This window comes from Buteo buteo, chromosome Z (genome assembly GCF_964188355.1).
Source record: "Buteo buteo chromosome Z, bButBut1.hap1.1, whole genome shotgun sequence".
Classification (NCBI taxonomy): domain Eukaryota; kingdom Metazoa; phylum Chordata; class Aves; order Accipitriformes; family Accipitridae; genus Buteo; species Buteo buteo.
The window spans coordinates 29,017,522-29,036,892 of record NC_134204.1 but is presented as its reverse complement, the minus strand read 5'-3'; the positions used below and the strand labels follow the sequence as shown (position 1 = coordinate 29,036,892).

Sequence of the window (19,371 nt, the reverse complement as noted above, 5' to 3'; positions counted from 1 at the left end):
CCCTCTAGAATCATTTGCAAAGCACAGAGAGGAGGAACCCTTCAGACAACTCGACGAACTTAAGTATCCCACAGGCTCACCTTGAATGCCTTCAACCTTTATACTGATTAGTTCATAACCAGACTGAAAAAGCAAAGCCCAGGCTCAAACAACATACTGCTTCTCAGTACACCCTTTGTCCCTGGGAAAACTCTTCCAGGCTGTTAAACGTGTTTCCTAAAAAGCTCCTGTAGCCATGTAGATTCAAAATACTCCAGAACTATGCACTCCCTGGCAGGACACCAGTGGAACTTCACTTCTCCAAAGAACATGAGTTAAGATTTCTTCTGTATCAGCTTGATTGAAGGTGCTCTGTATGCCTCAACCTGACATAATAGGACATCGGTCATAGGCCTTGTCTAGCTAGAAACTAAAGGACTTAACATTTAAAAATCCAGTATCAACATGGTTCCTTGTTCTAAACATAGCATTTAAAGAAGACAGGTTAAAGGGAAGGTCGCCAGCTAGCTCCCTAAAGCTAAAACTGGCCATTTGGGTATCCCCAGTGTGACCAGTAGAGAAAAGAACATTGTGATGGTACAAATACTGCTACAGAGAAAAGGTGGTGGTGCCCAGTTTAGTTTCATGCAGAAAATAAAACTGGGCCATTTTATCAACACTCAGAAGTTTTATTTCAAATGCAAACTATGAAACAAGCAACCCCCCTTTTTGGCTTTACTCCTTTACGGTCAAGACAATGATGAGGTGAACAGCACGGGAGATTTGCTTCACTTTGTGTTGCTTAGAGATATATCCCCAATGACAGAAACCAAATATACAGACACTTCCATATAGTACTTCTATTTTTCTCCTTCTTCTGGGATAACAGAGTGTCTTTTTAGCCAACATCCTTCACCTTTCCCACCCCTTTTGGAAAAGACAGGCAGGAAAATCAGATTTTTCTTCTCGCACACATAAAGAATCTGTACCACTTTCACCGTAAAGCTGAAATTCACTCAAAGGGCAAGAGTTAACAAGAAAAAGTCTTGTCATAATAATAACAAGAAGAATAAAAAGCCCAACATTTCCCCAAACTATTGACTGTAAAGGACACAGCTCCTAGAATTTCTCTCTGTTAAAAATAATTCTGGGCTTACAGTTGCAATGACTAGCTTTGAATATAATTGCCATTAATAATCTAGTGATTGAATAGAGAGTATCATAGGCTGCGGAAAACACGGAGAATGATGGGGTGAGCTGTTGCTATAGTGATTCTGATAAGACATTCTCTAGTGCCTTCCTTGTCCCCATGCAACCACATAAAGTTTAATTTAAACCAACTCTTTCATTAATTATATCTTTTCCTGGTATCCTGGCATACAAAAACAGAGAGAGAGAAATTAAGAACTGTATAACACACTACATTTCTTCCTTTGAGGAGATTTTTGAATCTCAGCAATTTTGAAGTGTGTCAGGCTAAAACTTACTGTATTAAAGCTCAACAAAGGGTCAGTTCTGCTGGAATCTTTACTTATGTCTCTGAAAACTGATTAACACAAAGGCTGTAAAAAATGGCATATATAATAAGTAAAGTACTGATTTGATTGTTACCGTTCTACTAGCCCAGCTATGCCTGTCATTACTTCAATTAATTCTCCACCTGTCTGAAAGCTGGTACACAAGTTATCAACTAGATTAATTTTTCAAAATGAAAAAGAAATGTTAGTGAAAGCCTGCTTGTAATTCGTAATTGCTGAAATCACCTTTGTAGCTGTTCACTTTGCAGTGAGAGAGATCCCCTGCTAAAGACTGCCAGAAAGTCAGTTTCTAGCAGAAAGCTGGTTCCCACTAGCTGCATGTCAGAGTAAGTTTAAAACCTTCTGGGTACCAAATAGTATTTATGTCATGGACTTTCTTCAACCTGGGCTATCTGTAAGATTATGTGATTTTAGGGAATAAATTGCTTCAAAGCTAGTTAGAAGTTTAATTTTAAAAAATAAATAAATTACTGCAGATGCTTTAGAAAACCTCCATCTCCTAGCCATCAACTGTTGCAGGGGTGCCACAGTGAAGCATGCATTCCAGTAACCATTAACCAAGCTAGATAGAGATGTAGCATCAAAGGCTTTTCAAGCTAATTAGACAGAGATTCCAACTTTTGTAATTGTTCATTCAGTGTCAGAGGGAACTGAATCAGAGTTAGGACCGGAGTTCAGGAGTTTCTGCCTTCTAGTGCTAAGCTTGAACTATGACAGCAGACCCCTTTCATGTTATATTAAAAAGGAACACTTTATGGGTATGCCTAAAAAACACTGTCAACAAAAGCCAATAGTGACTTCTTATTTTAAAAGCAGGCAAAAACTTCAGACTGTAGGTAGACATTGCTATTACAGTATTTGCAAACAGCAACTTTTTCACGGTGCCTAATATGCAGCCTAAATTTAACCTGAGACAAAATTAACATAATTTTGACAGAGACCTAATTCGCTGAGAGCTGAGTCCACATTGTAACTATGCTGCATTTTCCATTTATTCTACTCAAATTTTTTATGCTTCACAAAAAAATCTCCCAGAAATACATCACACACTAGCTTCAAACTACTGTTAACATTACACTGACTGACACAACCCTCGACACTTCTCAGTTTGATCACAGTTGAACTTGTACAGATTACAAGCGATGTATACCTCTGGCTTGAGTATCAAAGCCTGCAATACAGAAGCATATGAGCCAAACCGTTTATTCTGCAAAGTTGTTCAGTTTCACACCACATGCAACCTAAGCAAAAAGGAGGTGCTGGCAAGAGAGTGCTGCAGGAATACAAATACTGAATGGATCTTAGTAGCCAACTTAAGCAAGGGAAGATCCAAACCTTATATTTGCTGCCAAAGACTTCAAAAACTGGATTTGCACAGACCAGGTTTCACCTTTTCAGATTTGCTGCCATAGTCCCACAGTTCAAGTTAACCTAATTTTGACCTACTACCTATGCGCTCTTCATTCTTCACTGCTAGATTCTGATTTCCTTGTGCATTGCTGTCCTCCTGCACCCCATGAGCAAAAGGGAGGCAGAGCTACATGGTAAGCTTTCAGGGTAAACAAGTAAGGTTTTCATATGAAGCATAACACCTGCAACAAAGGGGACAAAACACTTGATGCTCACCTCTAGTTTCAACCACAGTGCTGTCAAAAAGGCAACCATTTCCAAAAAGTAAACCATAGGTGCATAGGCAGGTCTTGGCTACTGGGCAGTCCACCATAAATCCATCTATGTTTCACATCACGTTTTAATGAGCAACAGCTTACTGATTTTTTTGTTGTTGTTCTTTCATCCACGCACTTTCCTCAGAGAAATATTTTTTGCAGTGAAAAACAAAAATCGAGTCCTTCATGATATATTTTTAACTGTTCCCTAACCACACTAAGTTAGCCAATCATAGTACTTCAGAGGCTACCTTCTATTTAGCATATCTCTTAGTGTATCTAACTTCTTCCAAGCCTAATGGCACAGAATTGTCCTTTATTCCACTGTGTATGATGTCAAGCACACGGACCAATAAGCAAATCAAGGATAAACATAGCAAAACCAACTCAAGCATTTCGCCAGGCAGTTTGAAATTTGTGGACTCTTACCAGCTTTGGGAATGTTTTATTCTTTTCAGAAAAATACCATACTGTCAGACCAGTTATTTAAAGAGAGAGACAGTAGGTACCTCACTTTAAGTACTGCATGTACTGTAGGACAAATGTTCCCTTACTTAGGTAGGTACAAGCTGTGCAGTAAAATGAGGTTGTGCTACTCAAAACAGGCAGAGAATTTCAAAATGCGAAGGGGTATTTTGTAGTTCCTCCCCTTTTGAGACAGGAATACAGCCAAGACTGTTAGTTATAAATATAACCCACTACTGGCTTTGCTTCTGCTGATGGGCATCAGTGCAGGGTGCAAGGCCAGGACGCCCTGCCACTTTGCCTTGTAGCAGTGCCCTACTCAGATCTTGTATTCAGGCTCCAAACTGACATTTACAAGCATCCAGTTGTCCAGGGCACCCACAGTACAGGAGGCTTATACGTGTCATGTTACCCACTGCACAGGAGAACAGAGAAGACAGAAGAGGCGGAAAACACTACAACTATATGCAATTATGTACCGGATGTGTTTCAGTCTGGCTACTTTTATTTAATTCCTCCAAAGAATGATGACTTTCAAAACAACACAATAGTATCTTACATAAGATGAACTTGCTGCTTTATGATTTAACCTGGACAAGGGAAACTCAGCGAAAAGGTGCAACCACTGCAGGACACTAACTTCCATGGAAGACAAAAAAAGAAACCCCTTTGCAGAGAAAGCAGAGTGTACCACCCCTGCTGCGAATGCTCCTCTGTCATGGTGTCACAGTAGCTGCTATACCTTGCCCGACCCCAGTTACAAGCACCAGCAGCCAGTCTGGTTTGTCAGAGCTTTGGCACAGGCAGTGTAGGCAAGGGAGGGAGTTGGGTTGTCCATTTATTCCCAGCTGTCTGCTGCCAGAGGCCATCTATTTTGCTTGTGGCTGGATTTAGCCCTGCTCTGCTCACTCCCTAAAGGAACTAAGTAGAAAGTGGCTGATCAGACTGAAGAAAGGAGTATTCTTCCCCTTTGTTAAATGAAAACAGCAGTGAAAGAGGAGAGATCAGAATTAAATAAATTACAATTTAAAGAGGATGATCATAAAGTTGACTCTAGAGATTAAAGCCAGCTTTATATCCACACCAATTCTTGGAAAAAGATATTACTCATAAAGGTGCAAATCTGCTTGCAAAGCCAGCTGCCTAAATCCATGTGCTTTCAGCTTGACAAGCTCTACAGTGGAGGAGGGGATCAAAATCCCCATTCATTTTTCAGCAAGAGAAAGAAGGAATGTTTATTGTGTCTGCACTTACAGCTGAGAAAACAGGAGTTTCTACCAGCTGCTCTCTTGTATACCCCTTTCCATTTTAACAACAAACCCAATAAATTATTCTTTGTTGGCTGTTTACATGCTTCCTGAACTAGATCCTGGGTCAAATCCTCACCTGGTCCAAAGAGAAAACACATGGTTCCCCCAGTTACCAAGGATCTGCCTTAGTCCGCTGAGGACCTGGCACACCACACATGCGCATAGATCATTAATTAGACTGAAGCTGGGAGGCAAGGGCAACTCCAGCACCTTTCAAGGATGTGCAGCCCAGTGTCCCACAAAATCTGTCACGCTGGTGAAGATGGAAACCAACTGCTGAGAGCTGCCACAGCATTATTCCTGAAATGACCAACTCCACATTTAACAGAGCCCCTCAGGCTTTCAAACTGATGTAGCAGAGGGGAGACAAGGGAGGCTGCTGAAAAGCCTGGGGACATTCTCCTTCAGGGACAGGGGACAGCCAGGATCTTAGGAAATAGGTAAGGGGATACCATCAGCTGATAGGAGGGGCTTGGGCTTCTATCCAAGCTTCTTGAGCCTCATCCTGTCCTACCCCCGCGCCCCCCCCCCCCCAAAAAAAAGAGAGTAAGGAAGGGATTATTCTGCCTAGGAACCAAAGATTTACCAAGTAAAGGACAGAAATAGAAAAAGAGGTAACAGGCACTCTGCCAGAAGAACAGTTACAGGTAGCTGAGCAGAGTGACTGGAGTGCTTGGCACAGAGAAGGACTGAATATGCAACTGGCCTCACTCCAGCAGACAGTATAGATACGTTATCTGGAGCATGCAGCTTTAAAAATAGCTATTAAACCAGCATTAAAACAACCCCTCCTCAAAAAAACTCCACCCAAAATAGGCACTCTGAATAACAGGTTTTTTCACTTTGCTACTGGGCATCTTACATTCACAAATTTGCACCTTAATTTCCCATTTCTGGAAACACAGAGAGAAATAACCTCAGATATCACCCCAGGAAAATTTTAAACTATGACCTTTTCTTATCAGTACCTCTATTCAATTACAGCAAAGCATTGTTTTGTGGGTCTGTTTGTAATAAAAGCTTCTTCTTTCCTTAGGGAGTAGAACACTTTTTCACAGGCATGAATGTATATGCAGAAATAAGCAGCCATACAAGTTGAATAAATACACCTGCTTATTTTAATTTTTGTTCTGCACTCTAATGTTTTTGGACATTTCCGAAGATGGACGTACATATTTAGAAAAAATGAACCGCTGGAATCAAGCAACGTAAACTAGCTTTTCAAGTTTCTTTGTTACTGGAGCCAAAAAGAAACCTACAGCTTGATGGATATAATCAGGTAATTTCCTAAACGTCTCAATAACTGATGGCTGACCAAACATTTTGAGTCCTACCAAAGCATAAACATCTATTTCTGTAAATAAAAACAGCCAGCTATTTGAAAATTAACATTCCCAATCATTTATAAGCTAAAGAAAGATGTATGCTAATGTAGGTCTCCCTCCTCCCTGTCACAGTAATTTTGATTTTGTTGTAACCATTTTGTCTATAATGGTGTATAATAAAACAAAAGATCATCAGACCTATACCTATGGTGCATTATTTCATCCCTTATCATGGTCATCTTAATGTTCTTTCCATTTCCAAAGGCTTTCACCTTCTGGAAACACATCACATCTGCTAGCTGTTACTACATACTCTGCAGCAACATGCATCAAAACCACAGATATTCTCAGAGCACAACACAACAGATACTTTACTGGATCATATTACTAAGTTGAATGTCTTCACTGTTACCAACAAAGCACGTAACACTTTTCTTGACTACTAGGAAGTCCAATAAGATGGTGTAGGCCTTTTTTACATGCTTGATCAGACTGCATTCATCTTGCATGCCCTGTGGAACACAGCAAGCTTATATACCATGATTTGTTTAAAATTAAGATCATATGAATTTTTCCTTGTATACAGTAAAACGAAGGGAAGTTCTCACTGAAAATGCACGAGCCTTATATTTCTTATGTTGGCTGAGGTAACACAGGAAAAAGTACTTTAGTGCCTTTGTCCTTCTCTCCATCAATCCGCACTATAAAACCAGCACATGACTTGCCATCATTCAACCATTCTGACAATCTTCTCAATAAAGGTGGTGCAGAACGGGAATTCTCATGCAGTGGAATGTCAGAGAGGTGCTTTGTTTCCAGCTCTGCTTCCATGCACCCTGCAAGAGCTGATACTGTTTCCACAGTAGAAAAACAACAGTGTCATGAAACTGCCTGTTTAGGTATTACTAGCATTCATATTAGTCTCCTGGAGAAACCTTTCTTCAAACATTGTAAAGAAAAAAACCCCAACAGAACAACAGATAAACACAAATCCCTTTCCATGCTAAGCTAGACTGTAATATGGCCTAGAATGTTTCAAATCATTTCACATTCTTAGCCAATCTCCAGTCCTACTTTCTTGTAAGCATTACTTTTAGTTACAAACAAGAAAAAACAAAACAGAAAATCCTGAGTAAACCTAGGTAAGTGGATCAGCTTTACAACATGTATGTTCAGCCCAAGATGTATTTGCAACTTAACAGCTGTAGCAGGCTATGCAACTCCTATACCGAACATCAGGACACCAGAGAGCCAACACTACTTTCTGCGCATCTTTCCTCTCCAGCTCCTAAATTAAATTTTTCCAGAATAAAACTGACAAAGTCAAAACAATGTCCAAGCTCTAAATACTCAACCTGTTCTTAAAAATCCATTTTCAATAAAACACTTGTCTTCATCTTACCAGAAGCTCATCCACAGTTGCTTGCACAGTCCATCTAAGCCATGAACACCCTAATTCACCCCACAGAAAACCATCACTAATGGCAACAAATCAGCACCATAACTTACCTCATAAATTGCCTTTACTCTCTCTTTTACTACTGATTACAGTAAAATAATCACAACCACTGACTTTCCTAAGAAATTTTCTGCCTAATCTGGAAGACTTTTGACTTTGTACTTATTCTTCTGTCTTGTGACATTAAAACTGTTCAGCATTTTGAGTACACGCTGGTTGCAACAGGACAAAACCCTGTATTCCCCAAAGTATAGGATAAATACCTTCCCATTTTTAGCCTATTTTGTTATTTTATACATAATGTGTGAAGATGGATGAAGTTAAAATGGCCTAACATTTTCATTTGAATGGCTATCCCTGGTTTTGCTCAGACCACAATTCAGTGCTACTTAGCGCTGTGACTCAGTAAGCTAAAGCTAACAAAAAATTAACAGAATTTCTATTTGAAACAAACTGCTTACAAAAAAACCCACCTGAATTCAACAAGTTGCACTAAGTATCTTTTTTCCCCTCAAGAAACATATTTTACAGCATATTGATCCAGTAGGATACCACAGACTGGAGAAAGTTACTAGCTAAGCAACTGAAACCAGGATTTGTAATGACTGTTGCCCCTTCTACAGCTGCAATCATAATATATTCCTTATTCTCCTATGTTATGTTTAGTTCAGCTCAATGAGTAACTTGTGACTGAAAACAGCAGGAATGCATGCTTACCCCTTCTAAGTAAGAGAGAAATAAAAACTGGCACCTACAAATACTAAAATCCTGACACCTTGAGAATCTGTTAATTTCACCAAATGAAAACAAGATTTCCTGGAGTTGCTAAGTTTTAAAACATGTTCTGATAAAGGCTTCCCATATTCTATCTAATACAATTAATGTTTACATAATCATTAAAATCTGAACATTTGCAGAAAAGTAATGATTTCATTCAAGTTTCCTTCTCAAGAGAGTTGTCCACATAATCAATGAAAAACAGCACTCTGGTAAACACTTCTCTCTTTTTTTTTAAAGATAATCAAATACATAAATTAAACCTGCAAATAAATACCTGTCAACCTTGTAAGTACCTACACGAGACTGCCTCCTCGCTCAGTAAAAAAATAGTTCCAAATTTAGTACTGTCATTCCAAAGAAAATAAAATGGTTTAAAGGGTTACCAGAAAACAACCATAAGCTTTCTTTAGAAAGATAAATACAATTATAAACATGAAACATGATTAAAGTCTTTTACTTAAACTAAGGTTTCTTGCTTGCTGATTTAAACTGAGATCAAATTCAACAATTCAAATAATTCTAATTCTAATCAATCTATCTGTAATAAGACAGCTCAGGTCTACAGCATGTCAAGATTATTCCTTAACAATGCAGTTGTTCATTATTTTTTCTGCTGTATTTATTTTGATTCAAAAAGGAATAAATGCTGCACCATAAAGGAATGATTTAGGCTGATGGATACAATAATGTCAAAGTCAGCAGTTCCCAAAGAAGGGATCATGGCAGCTCTAGGTATGGTTGTAAGCCTAATAAAAATTCAGGTTTTTATCCTAGTAGTTGCCATCTTCAACATTAGTTAAAGGGAAAAGATTGCTGTACTGTTTAACACTACTTAAGAAAGTTGTAAGAGAGGGAACTCAATAGGAACAGTAACTTTATATGCTTTTTTCTTCTGTTTACATGGGTTTGGAGCTGCTGCCATTACTGCTCAGAGGCTGTAATGGAACCTTAAGTTCCTTTCAGGGGAACCCGGATGGGGTTAATTCTCAAGTGTATCTTTACAATTATTAGTCATCAAAGCTGGCAAAGGAATAAATCTCCGCATGTGTCTGTGTTTTAAATTCTGAAGCTTATAAAAGGCTTTACTCTATCCTGGTCATTTGTATTCATATGAACAGCTCACTCTTTACATTTTTGGCTGCAATTTAACCTCTGTCTAGACTTTCAGTATTTCTAAAATATAATGCAAGATCTGCCTCCAGACAGGCTTTTTGCTGGTGCAGAAATTTACAAAACAACCTTTAGAATGCCACTGGATATGGCACCTTGAACTTTAAGGTGAGTAGGAGTCAAATTCTAAGACAAAATTGCCTTTTCTCCTTCAACATGTAATGAATACAACATTCGAGATCTAAATACTTACTGTTCACATTGTACTTCAGTCTATTTACAATACGATCTACTAGATAGAATGCTTTTAGCTGATGGCAAGAAAGATGCTGGTTCAAAGGTACGAAAATTCTGCTAATAATCTTTTCTTGCAAGAATAGCATTGAAAGCCTTTCTCCCAATACTAAACATAAAATGTATCTACATGGGGTGTGGACTCATGAAGTTCTTTCCATTTCTGAATCTGATTGGCTTTATCTTCTTACCTACTCCAGAAATACTGGGGTGGGTTGGGGTGGGGGGGTCCCCCTAAGGTTGATCTATGCATTCTGTCTGTAGAAGAATCCTTCTTTTTCCCTTGTTTTAAATAGAAAGGTTTTTAAAATCCAAACGCTTATCCCTCTAGTGTTGGCAAGATGAAAAAAAGAAAAGATAAGTGTTGAAGGAAAGTCTTCCAACTTTTTCTGCTTTTATATGCAGTGCCTAGAAAATTCTTGTCCAGTTTCTGCCAAGCTTAAAGCAAAGCATATACAAAAAGATGAACTATGAAAAGCAGATGACTGAAAAAGCCTGTGTTACAGGAAGAGATCTTTCTGAATGCTTTTCAGTGTTATATCTTTACTGATGGTTCTCCCCCACTTTCCAGCACAGTTATGCTGACTGAGCACACCTACTTGAATGAGATGTGGTTACAGGATTAGGCTTGCTGAAATTTGGCTCTGGGTTCTGAAATGCAGTTGCTAGTTACTTTCTCCAAAGGTTCCTATAGCTCAGACTCTGACAACAAAGAAACAGTGAAAGATGACAGGGAGAGTAAGCACGTGTGCCCCTCTGTGCAGAAATGAGTTCAATGCTGAAGCCTGAAGAGTGGTGGGGTCTCTAAGACCAAAACACTTACACCTGACAGCACCAGCTGGGATAGCAACCAACAGTTCTTCCCATGAAGCAACATCACACACTAATGCAACAGCATTAAACACAGGTATTTCTGTCACTCAAGTGCTAATGAGGTAAATCTCTCTGGTGCTTCCCTTCCTTGTGTCTCCCTACCTGTTAAACAGCAGCCCAGATCTTTTGCAAATGAAGTTATTTTGGATTGCTCAACGGAGGCAGGTGTCCAACCTGGTAAAACATACCATTCTGGCTATGAAGTGTATTTTTACCACCAATTCTCAATATCCTTTCAAAACAGAACTGCTGCAGAACTTGAATAATAGGCAGATATTTCTGACTCATTTATTTTTATCTCTCTTTTTTTTTTACCCACATATTTCTCTGGAGGGAGCAAAAGCCAAGACCTCATGAACTGATGAAGTCTTTATCAGCTACGGCCTTAGGACAATGAAAACATCTCAAAGGAAGAATTAAATATATTGTAGGGTTGTGTCTATATCTCTTTTCCTATTTGTGCTGCAACAGGTTAGTGGTATTCATTACATCCTGTAGATTTATATACAAAAACAAAGTATCAAATCAGTGGGAATGAATGCCACCCAAAGTATATTTTAGGAGTAAAGAAAAATTTTTTTTTGGTCCATTGTGATCATTTAGTAAAAGCAATATTTTAGAGTAACTGAACATTTTCTGATGCTATACAACTTGATCAGCATGGAAGTATCAAAAACTGCAACTTCTGCACCCACAGAACAGAGATGCAGATACAGACAGTACAGGTGAAACTTACTTTGCATATGATGTTGGACTAACTACTGATGGACTGGCATTATAAGGAATAAGCACAAATGGAGACCACTGTAGTCCCAAAATTATTTAATGGCTGAAATCAGGCCTCAAAACTGTAACATGCTACTATGAAAGATTTAACAGCATAATTAAGAATAACTTCTAATAGTTTGCTATTAACCCATTTTGTGATTATAATCAAGTACTGACCCCAGGTAATAAATCCTGAAATCTGCAGGTATAACTTCATTTCCAAAAAACCAATTACCAACCAAGGAAAGGCAATGAAAAAATCTAGGTAGATTGTGCAAGAATTTGCAAGTACATGCACACGCAAACATTTACATTCTACAGACAGTGTGCATACTTTTTTCTGTGGGTCATGGGTTTAATGCAATTAAAAATCCTCCTGAGTAATCTCAACATAAAACTTCCCCAATTGCTTTCAAACACATCTTTGTTGGCATAAAACCTACATAGAGAATCAGCAGAGTTACCTCACCACAAAACCTCTCTCCATTATGCTAATGTTTCTATCGTATGAAAAACACCCTGACGTGAGAAATAGTGACATCTCGGCGAGACAGGACAAAGTAAGGAGAACTGCAGGTCTTTGATCTGGCTGAAAGCACTCTGCATTCTGATTAGAATTTCTGCTGGGATCCTAGGAGATGAAAGGATTTTTTTAAGTCTGACAGTTAACAGAGGGGGGGAAGGTATTCAGAAAAGAACAAAAAGAGGAGCACTGAAAGCAGATGACGTCATGCCTCAAAACAGCCTTTACCATCTTACTGACATGTTCCACAATGTAGTGTAGCAGCTTCTACACAGCTATTCTTGAGAGCTCAAGATCCTCCATGGAGACAGTATGGCTGAAGATTCACTGCTTTAAAAGGATGTAAAGTTGGAACAGGTCTAAATATAATACGTATATTGTATTTCGGGACCCTAAATGCATTACAGTAACGCTCCAGAATACTACTTTTTGAAACTGTGTTCTGCCTTACACACCACAAGTAAAGTCTCCAGTCTATAAAGCTTGCAAGTTCTGGCACTCCCATCTTCAGGGAAAGCCCACACAGCAAGCATGGAAATGCTATTTACTTCCCTCTGATTCTTCCCACAGGCACGGTTTGCCCTTTTGTACCAGGAACATCTTCCAACCTTGTAAGGACCTTGGAACTGACTGCCCTTCACCTCAGATTGCCAGAGGCACCCAACATTGGGGAGAGACATCAAAATCTCCCCCTTATACTCGACAAGCAGATAAAGGGAAAAACACAGGACCCTGGGAGCATTCTGCTTATTTATGTTCAGGCAAATGCCCATACAGCCAACTTAGCAGGCCGTGTACATGCCATTTGCTCACAATGGATTTGTATACCTTAGAAAACAGAAAAAAGCTTTTTGCTGACACTGCCTTTTTCTTCTTCAGAAGCTTACTCTCCTTACATAAAGTACAAAAATTGTGCATTGAACTGTTTCTCATTAAGCCAGAAAAAGAGATTTCTTGTCAAAGCTTCTCTGCTTCTTAACTCTCTCTCTCTACCACCTCCTTTATGTCTCATGGTGTGGCCACTTCTGCAGGACTTTCTCTGTGTCAAACATCCTCCCAGCCGCAAAGAGATCTTGATAAACATGTCCTTCATTTGAACTCCAGCCTAAGTGCAAAATGTGAAGAACAATAAAACGGGCCTTGTGGATACCAACCACATCTCCTATTTCCTGAAGCTAGCACACTTATTTTCATTTGAAAGGGAAGCTGATGTTGTAATTGGGATTTTTACATTTTCACATGAATTACAGACCTCTCTACACTGTTTCACTACCTGCATGTAAATGCATTTTGAGAATAGTTTCACAGATCATGCTGGAATGAAGTCTCCTGGAAAACTGATGCTAACATCACCAAAAGACCAAGCATTTTGCAACACCAAAACAAAGCAGCATTACAGGGAGACACACAAGAAAAATTCCAACCAAAGCACGTCCGACAAGCCATGTGACACGTTAGTACCTCCCTATTCTCTCCACACAGACTACTAAAATCTGTATCAATTACAAATGATCCTATTTGATATGCACATAACTACATTCTGACAAGCTGCAGGAGAATTATTTCTTAGAGAAACAGTAATTCACTGTACTTATTTTTGAACCACAAATCTCTCCTTTAGAATGTGTTTTTAAGGATAAACCCCCTGTATTTTAAACTGATGTAGTAACCAGGCACAGATAGAGTGGGGAGGATATTTACATGTTAAAGATTCCCATTCTATTCTCTCCCTCTTACTATGGAATGTTTTCTATGCTTCTAATTTTTTGTCGCGCTCTCTGACCGTCTTGTTTTTAAGAACAAACCTGTAAGATACATTATGAACATCTCACTCTGACTATCTGGATTTTATCCGTACCATTTTGAGGCTCAGCAATTAAACTACCACACTTTCCTCTTGATGTCAGTACATTCAAAGGTCTCTTGGCATCACTTACCCTACAGGGCCTGTCGCCAGAGAACTTAAGTCCGTGTGGCACTATGTACTCTACAATCTTCAAGAATGTTAGCAAAGGGTACTAATAGCACATCTGTAAAACAAAAATGAGGGCTTGCCTTAAACTAGCTTTTCTTTCTCCTGTTTCCATCTCACCTGTTGCAGGATGGAAAACTGATTTCTGACCACACATTCTGACAGGACTAATGAAATCTTGATCAGAAGGAATGAAAGCTCCACTAGCCTCCTCTCTGTGAGAGATTCTTCTTCCTCCTTTTATTTTTTCATTACAGGATATTGCTAGTATTAGCAAACTGGGTTCTCTTGCTTCCATCTTGAAGCTCTGAGGTTCAGATGATGCCCCAGTATTACCAAAGAATCACAGAGATCACAAGTCTAATGCAGTCATGCACTTAAAACTATGCATATACTTAAAACAGCCATCCGGTAAACTTATTCATTAAAATAACAATCTTTATTATTTACAAATAACAACCTGACATTATTTGTAAAGATGCCTCTCATGCACTTTGACAGAGTGATTTACTTTCTCTGTCAGGAAACCTAGCTCTCAAAATGTGTGTGCAACCATCCATAACAGAACTAATTTATTTTAGTGATCAGCAAGAATTACTGCCTTCTTAAAGTCAATATTGAGATGTACTAACTTGAAATAAGCAAGCATTCAACCTGACAATATACCCAATATGCTTCACTCAACACAAAAACAGCTGCAGAAAACCTTAAAAACCCATGCATTAGGTGAACGACACAGCTTATTTGGGGAATACAAAGTATTAAGGGGATAAAAACCAAAACTATACTTCATTTAGCCTTGGTGCCTTGATCATTACCACAGCGTGCCCACTCTCATTTCTGTTCATTCTAAGGAAACAAACTTCCTTCAGTCCTACAGTTACCCATGCAAATATGCGTATAGCCAATTTAGTTAAATTATGACTTAGAAAACAAAAAAGTATCAGAAGGAAAAACTGTAAACAAACATAATTCCTTATCATTTCAGCACCTCTAATGTAAATCATAGCTGAAGGTTGTATTAGCTGTTCAGTGACTCAGACTAACATGCTTGACAGGAGTCAATGCCAGAGGTCCAGAAAAAGGGTAGCCATAACAAAGGAGAAGTTACCAAGAAGGCCCTTAGCTGTGAGTTGTAAGACAAGTAGATGCACATATTTTGCAAAACAGAAATCAAAGCCAGTTAGCTGGAAAGGGTAAGAGTCTTAAAAGGGCAAGACTTTATGGTATTTACTCGTATGTCTCAAAGTTCATGTTGGGGGGAAAAGATGCTTACTTGTAAAGGTAGTATTCGGCTTGATCCACTTCCTCTCGTGAAGTAATGTTGTCAACAAACTGATTAAAAAAAATAAGAAATAAAAGCCTCAGAGGGAGCACTCACAAAGCCTGTTAGAAGAAAATGCCACTTCAATAAACAAAATACATTTGTTTGGCATATTTAGGTGTCTGACAGTACTGCAGGTCTTCCAGTCTTTCTTTGCTCCTACTCAGGTTTCTTCTAGACTGCTAAAAGTCAAATCTTTTTTAAAAAACGGAGAACTCCCCTCCTCACCTCTAAGAAACATTATGCACCTTGAAAACATGGAGACCACCCAAGAATTATGTCCATATAGCTCAGTACCCCGTATTTTTGCTGCTCCTCTCTGAAATTTTTGCTCTTTAAGAACACATTCAGATCCTTACTTTTTCTTCCCCAATTTTGAGTGAGTCTCGATATGCCTTACTTCTCTTTCTAAAAAATATTCTTTTCCCTAGAGTTTGCCTGTTGTGCCTATTCATACTATAAATCCTGAAGGACAGCAGCAACAGCATTTTGTATTTCACCACACATAAAAAATGGTAAGAAAAAATCACCCCCCATGCTGTAAAGCACAATTTTCCTCTCCTTTAAAACCTTGTCTACTCCAGGCAATCTTCCAAAATTCCTAGTGCTATCAACTATTTAAATAAAAGCCAAGTTTTCAACCAGACTTTGTCTTATGTTAACAGTGAATCCTGTTTTCCTGTAGGTTTTACTAACATAAGCATAGAGATGCTGGAACATTCCAGAGTCTTCCCAACATAGTACCTTTAGCTCAGACTACATAAACAACATGTTTTCAAGGGCAGTACTTCTCTTCATTCTAAGCATAAGCTAAAAATAATAGTTTCAGCTGACTGGTACTTGATCTCCAGTTTCTTAACTCTCCTTGCACATTGTGTACATGTAGGTCTCATCTTTTGAGTGTGGCAATAGCAAGCCCATGTGCTTTATTTACATTTTAGAAAATAAGAATCTGATGTGAGCTCCAGGTATTGGAAAGGGGAGCTGTTTCACCATCTGGAAATGCCACTTCCCCAGGGAAGAGGTCAGCCCAAAGCAAGAACACAAAAGAAAGGAATAGAGCTGATTAAGTAATAAAAGGGAGAACATCCACCTCCCTCTGTCTGAACGCTTGATCCGTATAAATGCTTGATCTTGTAACTGTGCAAAGATGTACAACACCTTGTCACTGTTCTGTGACTCCTCCATCAGTGGTGCCAATGATCCTAATTAGTGATGTCAGTGAGGTACCAGGATGGTGCCTCAGCTTTTTTGGATAATTTTGAAGATTGAAACTAGTTTGGTTTGTGGTTTTTTTTAAACAAGTGACATATTTATTCTCCTTCTGCAGTACAAACACTCACACAGGGAACTTAAAAGCACATCTCACATCTCTGCCTTACATCCTTCTCCCCAGATTAAACCATCCAGAGGATGGAACTAGTTACTAATTCCAGTAAAACCAATGGCTTTTCTTATGCCACGCCAGCATTTGTCTTGCCTCAGTCTGCTGAGGCAAGGAAACAAAACTACAGAGGCAAAATGTATCCACCTCTGCCTCACTCTGAAAGGAGCCTGAAAGCGGAGGAAGATGCATGCAGACAGGCAGTGTGCTAATTCACTGCATTCCCTTAGCAGCCTGGGTTCTTATAAAGTGCCTGAGGGGGCATTAAAGCTCTCGCTAAGACAGAAACCACAGGAAGGCAGGGAACATATATCAGGGAAACACATAGTCAGTAACAGCGAGGCCCAATTTTACTGAGGACAAAAAAAATATTTCTGTTTTGAAGACCCTACAGTCCAGGTACTACCTAATGAGTACAAAATAACAATAAAACAGCTTTACACAGCAATCTAACAGTGTAACAAGACATTTACAGTCCCAGAACTCCCAGTAGAGGTGATATCATTTATCCCCTCTCAGCTCACTTGATTTCAGAAGCATTCCATCACTTTATGATTGGGATTTATTTCCTTACCCGGCCTATTGTCAAAGAGCTGACAGGCAGCTTTCTTTCATAGGTTCTGTCCATTAAGTGGGCTAAGTCAGCTGGAGAAAACAGAAAAAGAGTATGTTTAATCAACTGGCATTACAGGAAAATCTGCAGAGCTATCATATAACCTAGAATAGAACCTCTGTTCATGAAATCAAATTCTGGTTCCTTGTTAACATCTCATTTTGAAGTTGTATGAAAACAATACTTTCAATTATTGTCAAATACTTTAACAGAAAATAATAGATGGAAAGGTTCTCAACATGATTATTTTAACTTACTAGAAAGAAGGGGTAAACAAGCAAACTACCCTACAATGCGTTGGATGAAATTAGCATAACTAATGTAACTCATCTAAAAAAAACTGAGCAGATGTCCTTAAAACTCACACTGGCTTTCAAGCTTAGCGTATGCTGGACAGTGCTTTTGACATGGGTTTCTCCTTTATTTTATGGTAAAACAATGAGACACAGAAACAAGCAGTACCATACTGATAAACCCTAGTCACAAACAGCAATCCAAAGAAATCCTGTTAATCAAACTGGGCACTGTGCCAGCACCTTATTAACTTTATAGCATTCTGCTCCAGCAGTCGTTTAACAATATTACTCTGACCATACGGGAACTTTAAGCTTCTGACTGCTGAACAGGTAGCCAACCATTCCATTTAATGAATTTACAGAATTTAATTGGAAGTTAAATTAATTTAATTTAGAGTTTTAGTTTTGTACTGTTCCTGGAAAATAATGACGACTCAGGAAGAGCAAGCTGTTTATTGTATGCTTAGTGTCAGCTGTTTGATTCTTAGCTGAGACATGAACTGATGTATTTAATCTATAAAATTTAGAGACTTCAATCGTACTCTTTCTTTCTATTCTCCTGCATCTTCCCAGGACCACGAATCCAACATATTCTCTCCACACCGTTAGTAGTACCTTGCTTCATCCTTTGCACCCCAAGACTACAACTGTTACTAATCCAGCCTCTCCTTTGACACCTCTCAAGTTAGTCCCATTGGCCATACCTCAAGAGCTGACAGGTTGGCTCGTTTTACAGTTCATTTTCCAAAAAGGTCATCCAACCTCCACACCTGTCAATCAAATGTGAGGTGGGCACAACTTGCAGCACCACATCAGAATTTACTAAGCCTTCTACTCTGGCAAAGTTGTCAGGGGCAGGAAGCAGCACTGCACCAGTAACATGCTGTGCCTCAGAGGGATGAAGTCCATGTTATGTTCTGTCTGCAAAACAAGTGGTATCACTATTCAGTTTAAAAACACACCTGTACTGCCAATGAATACTGAGGGGTATATAGTTCTAACACTACGAATGGCATTCAATGCTACTCTGACCTTATAGGTATTTCCAAAATTACAACACATGTGCAAAGATTTTTGCTGCAGTAAAATTGACAGAGCCTTCATTTGGAATAAAATGATTGACTCTTAGTCTGTACAATGCTGCTGTCTGCCACATAGCAGTATTTTGTATTTACATAACACCTTCCTTCCTGAGGTACTTTAAGGTGTTCTTCAAAACACAAAAAGAGCATTTATCTCTGTCTGAGGGAAGGCAAGCATTTCACGACCATGAAAGCAAAGGGAAATCTGGGGCAAAGTTACTGAGGCAAGTACCAGCTCCTACAAAATACAACACAGGATACTGAGCTGATGTGGGCCACCAAGGCCATGCCATACCAGATAACTACTAAAACAGCAGATCAACTTTTTTTAATGGTAAAGAATTTTCTGTGGGAATATCCTTACAAGAATGGTCTGTATTGACTCTATACTATCCGTCTCTCCAGCAACCCTCAAAGGTCAGGAGGGAGCATGTAGATGAAGACTTCGGGGGCATTCCCAGTAGTGCTATAAGTTACAGAGAATGGATGCTACAGCCAGGTAATCTTGTCAGGAAATAAGAACTGGCTAGATCCTTGCCTAAACATACTAAGCTTACTGCCATCCAATACTCTTCATCTGCATTTCAAGGTAACTGGAAAAAAGTATTA

The 19,371-nt window shown here is 39.0% G+C and overlaps 1 protein-coding gene across 3 annotated transcripts in view; it reads right to left on the bottom strand.

Annotated features, from left to right (window-relative positions):
• The window catches only part of MRPS27 (mitochondrial ribosomal protein S27), a 47,626-nt gene that overhangs the window by 22,231 nt on the left and 6,024 nt on the right, over positions 1–19,371 (bottom strand). For all 3 annotated transcript variants that reach the window (XM_075020395.1, XM_075020393.1, XM_075020394.1), the window contains exons 3-4: positions 17,346–17,416; positions 15,340–15,398 (exon numbers count right to left, since the gene is read on the bottom strand). In XM_075020395.1, the coding sequence (XP_074876496.1) occupies positions 15,340–15,398; positions 17,346–17,416 (130 nt within the window). The remainder of the gene's footprint in view (positions 1–15,339; positions 15,399–17,345; positions 17,417–19,371) is intronic.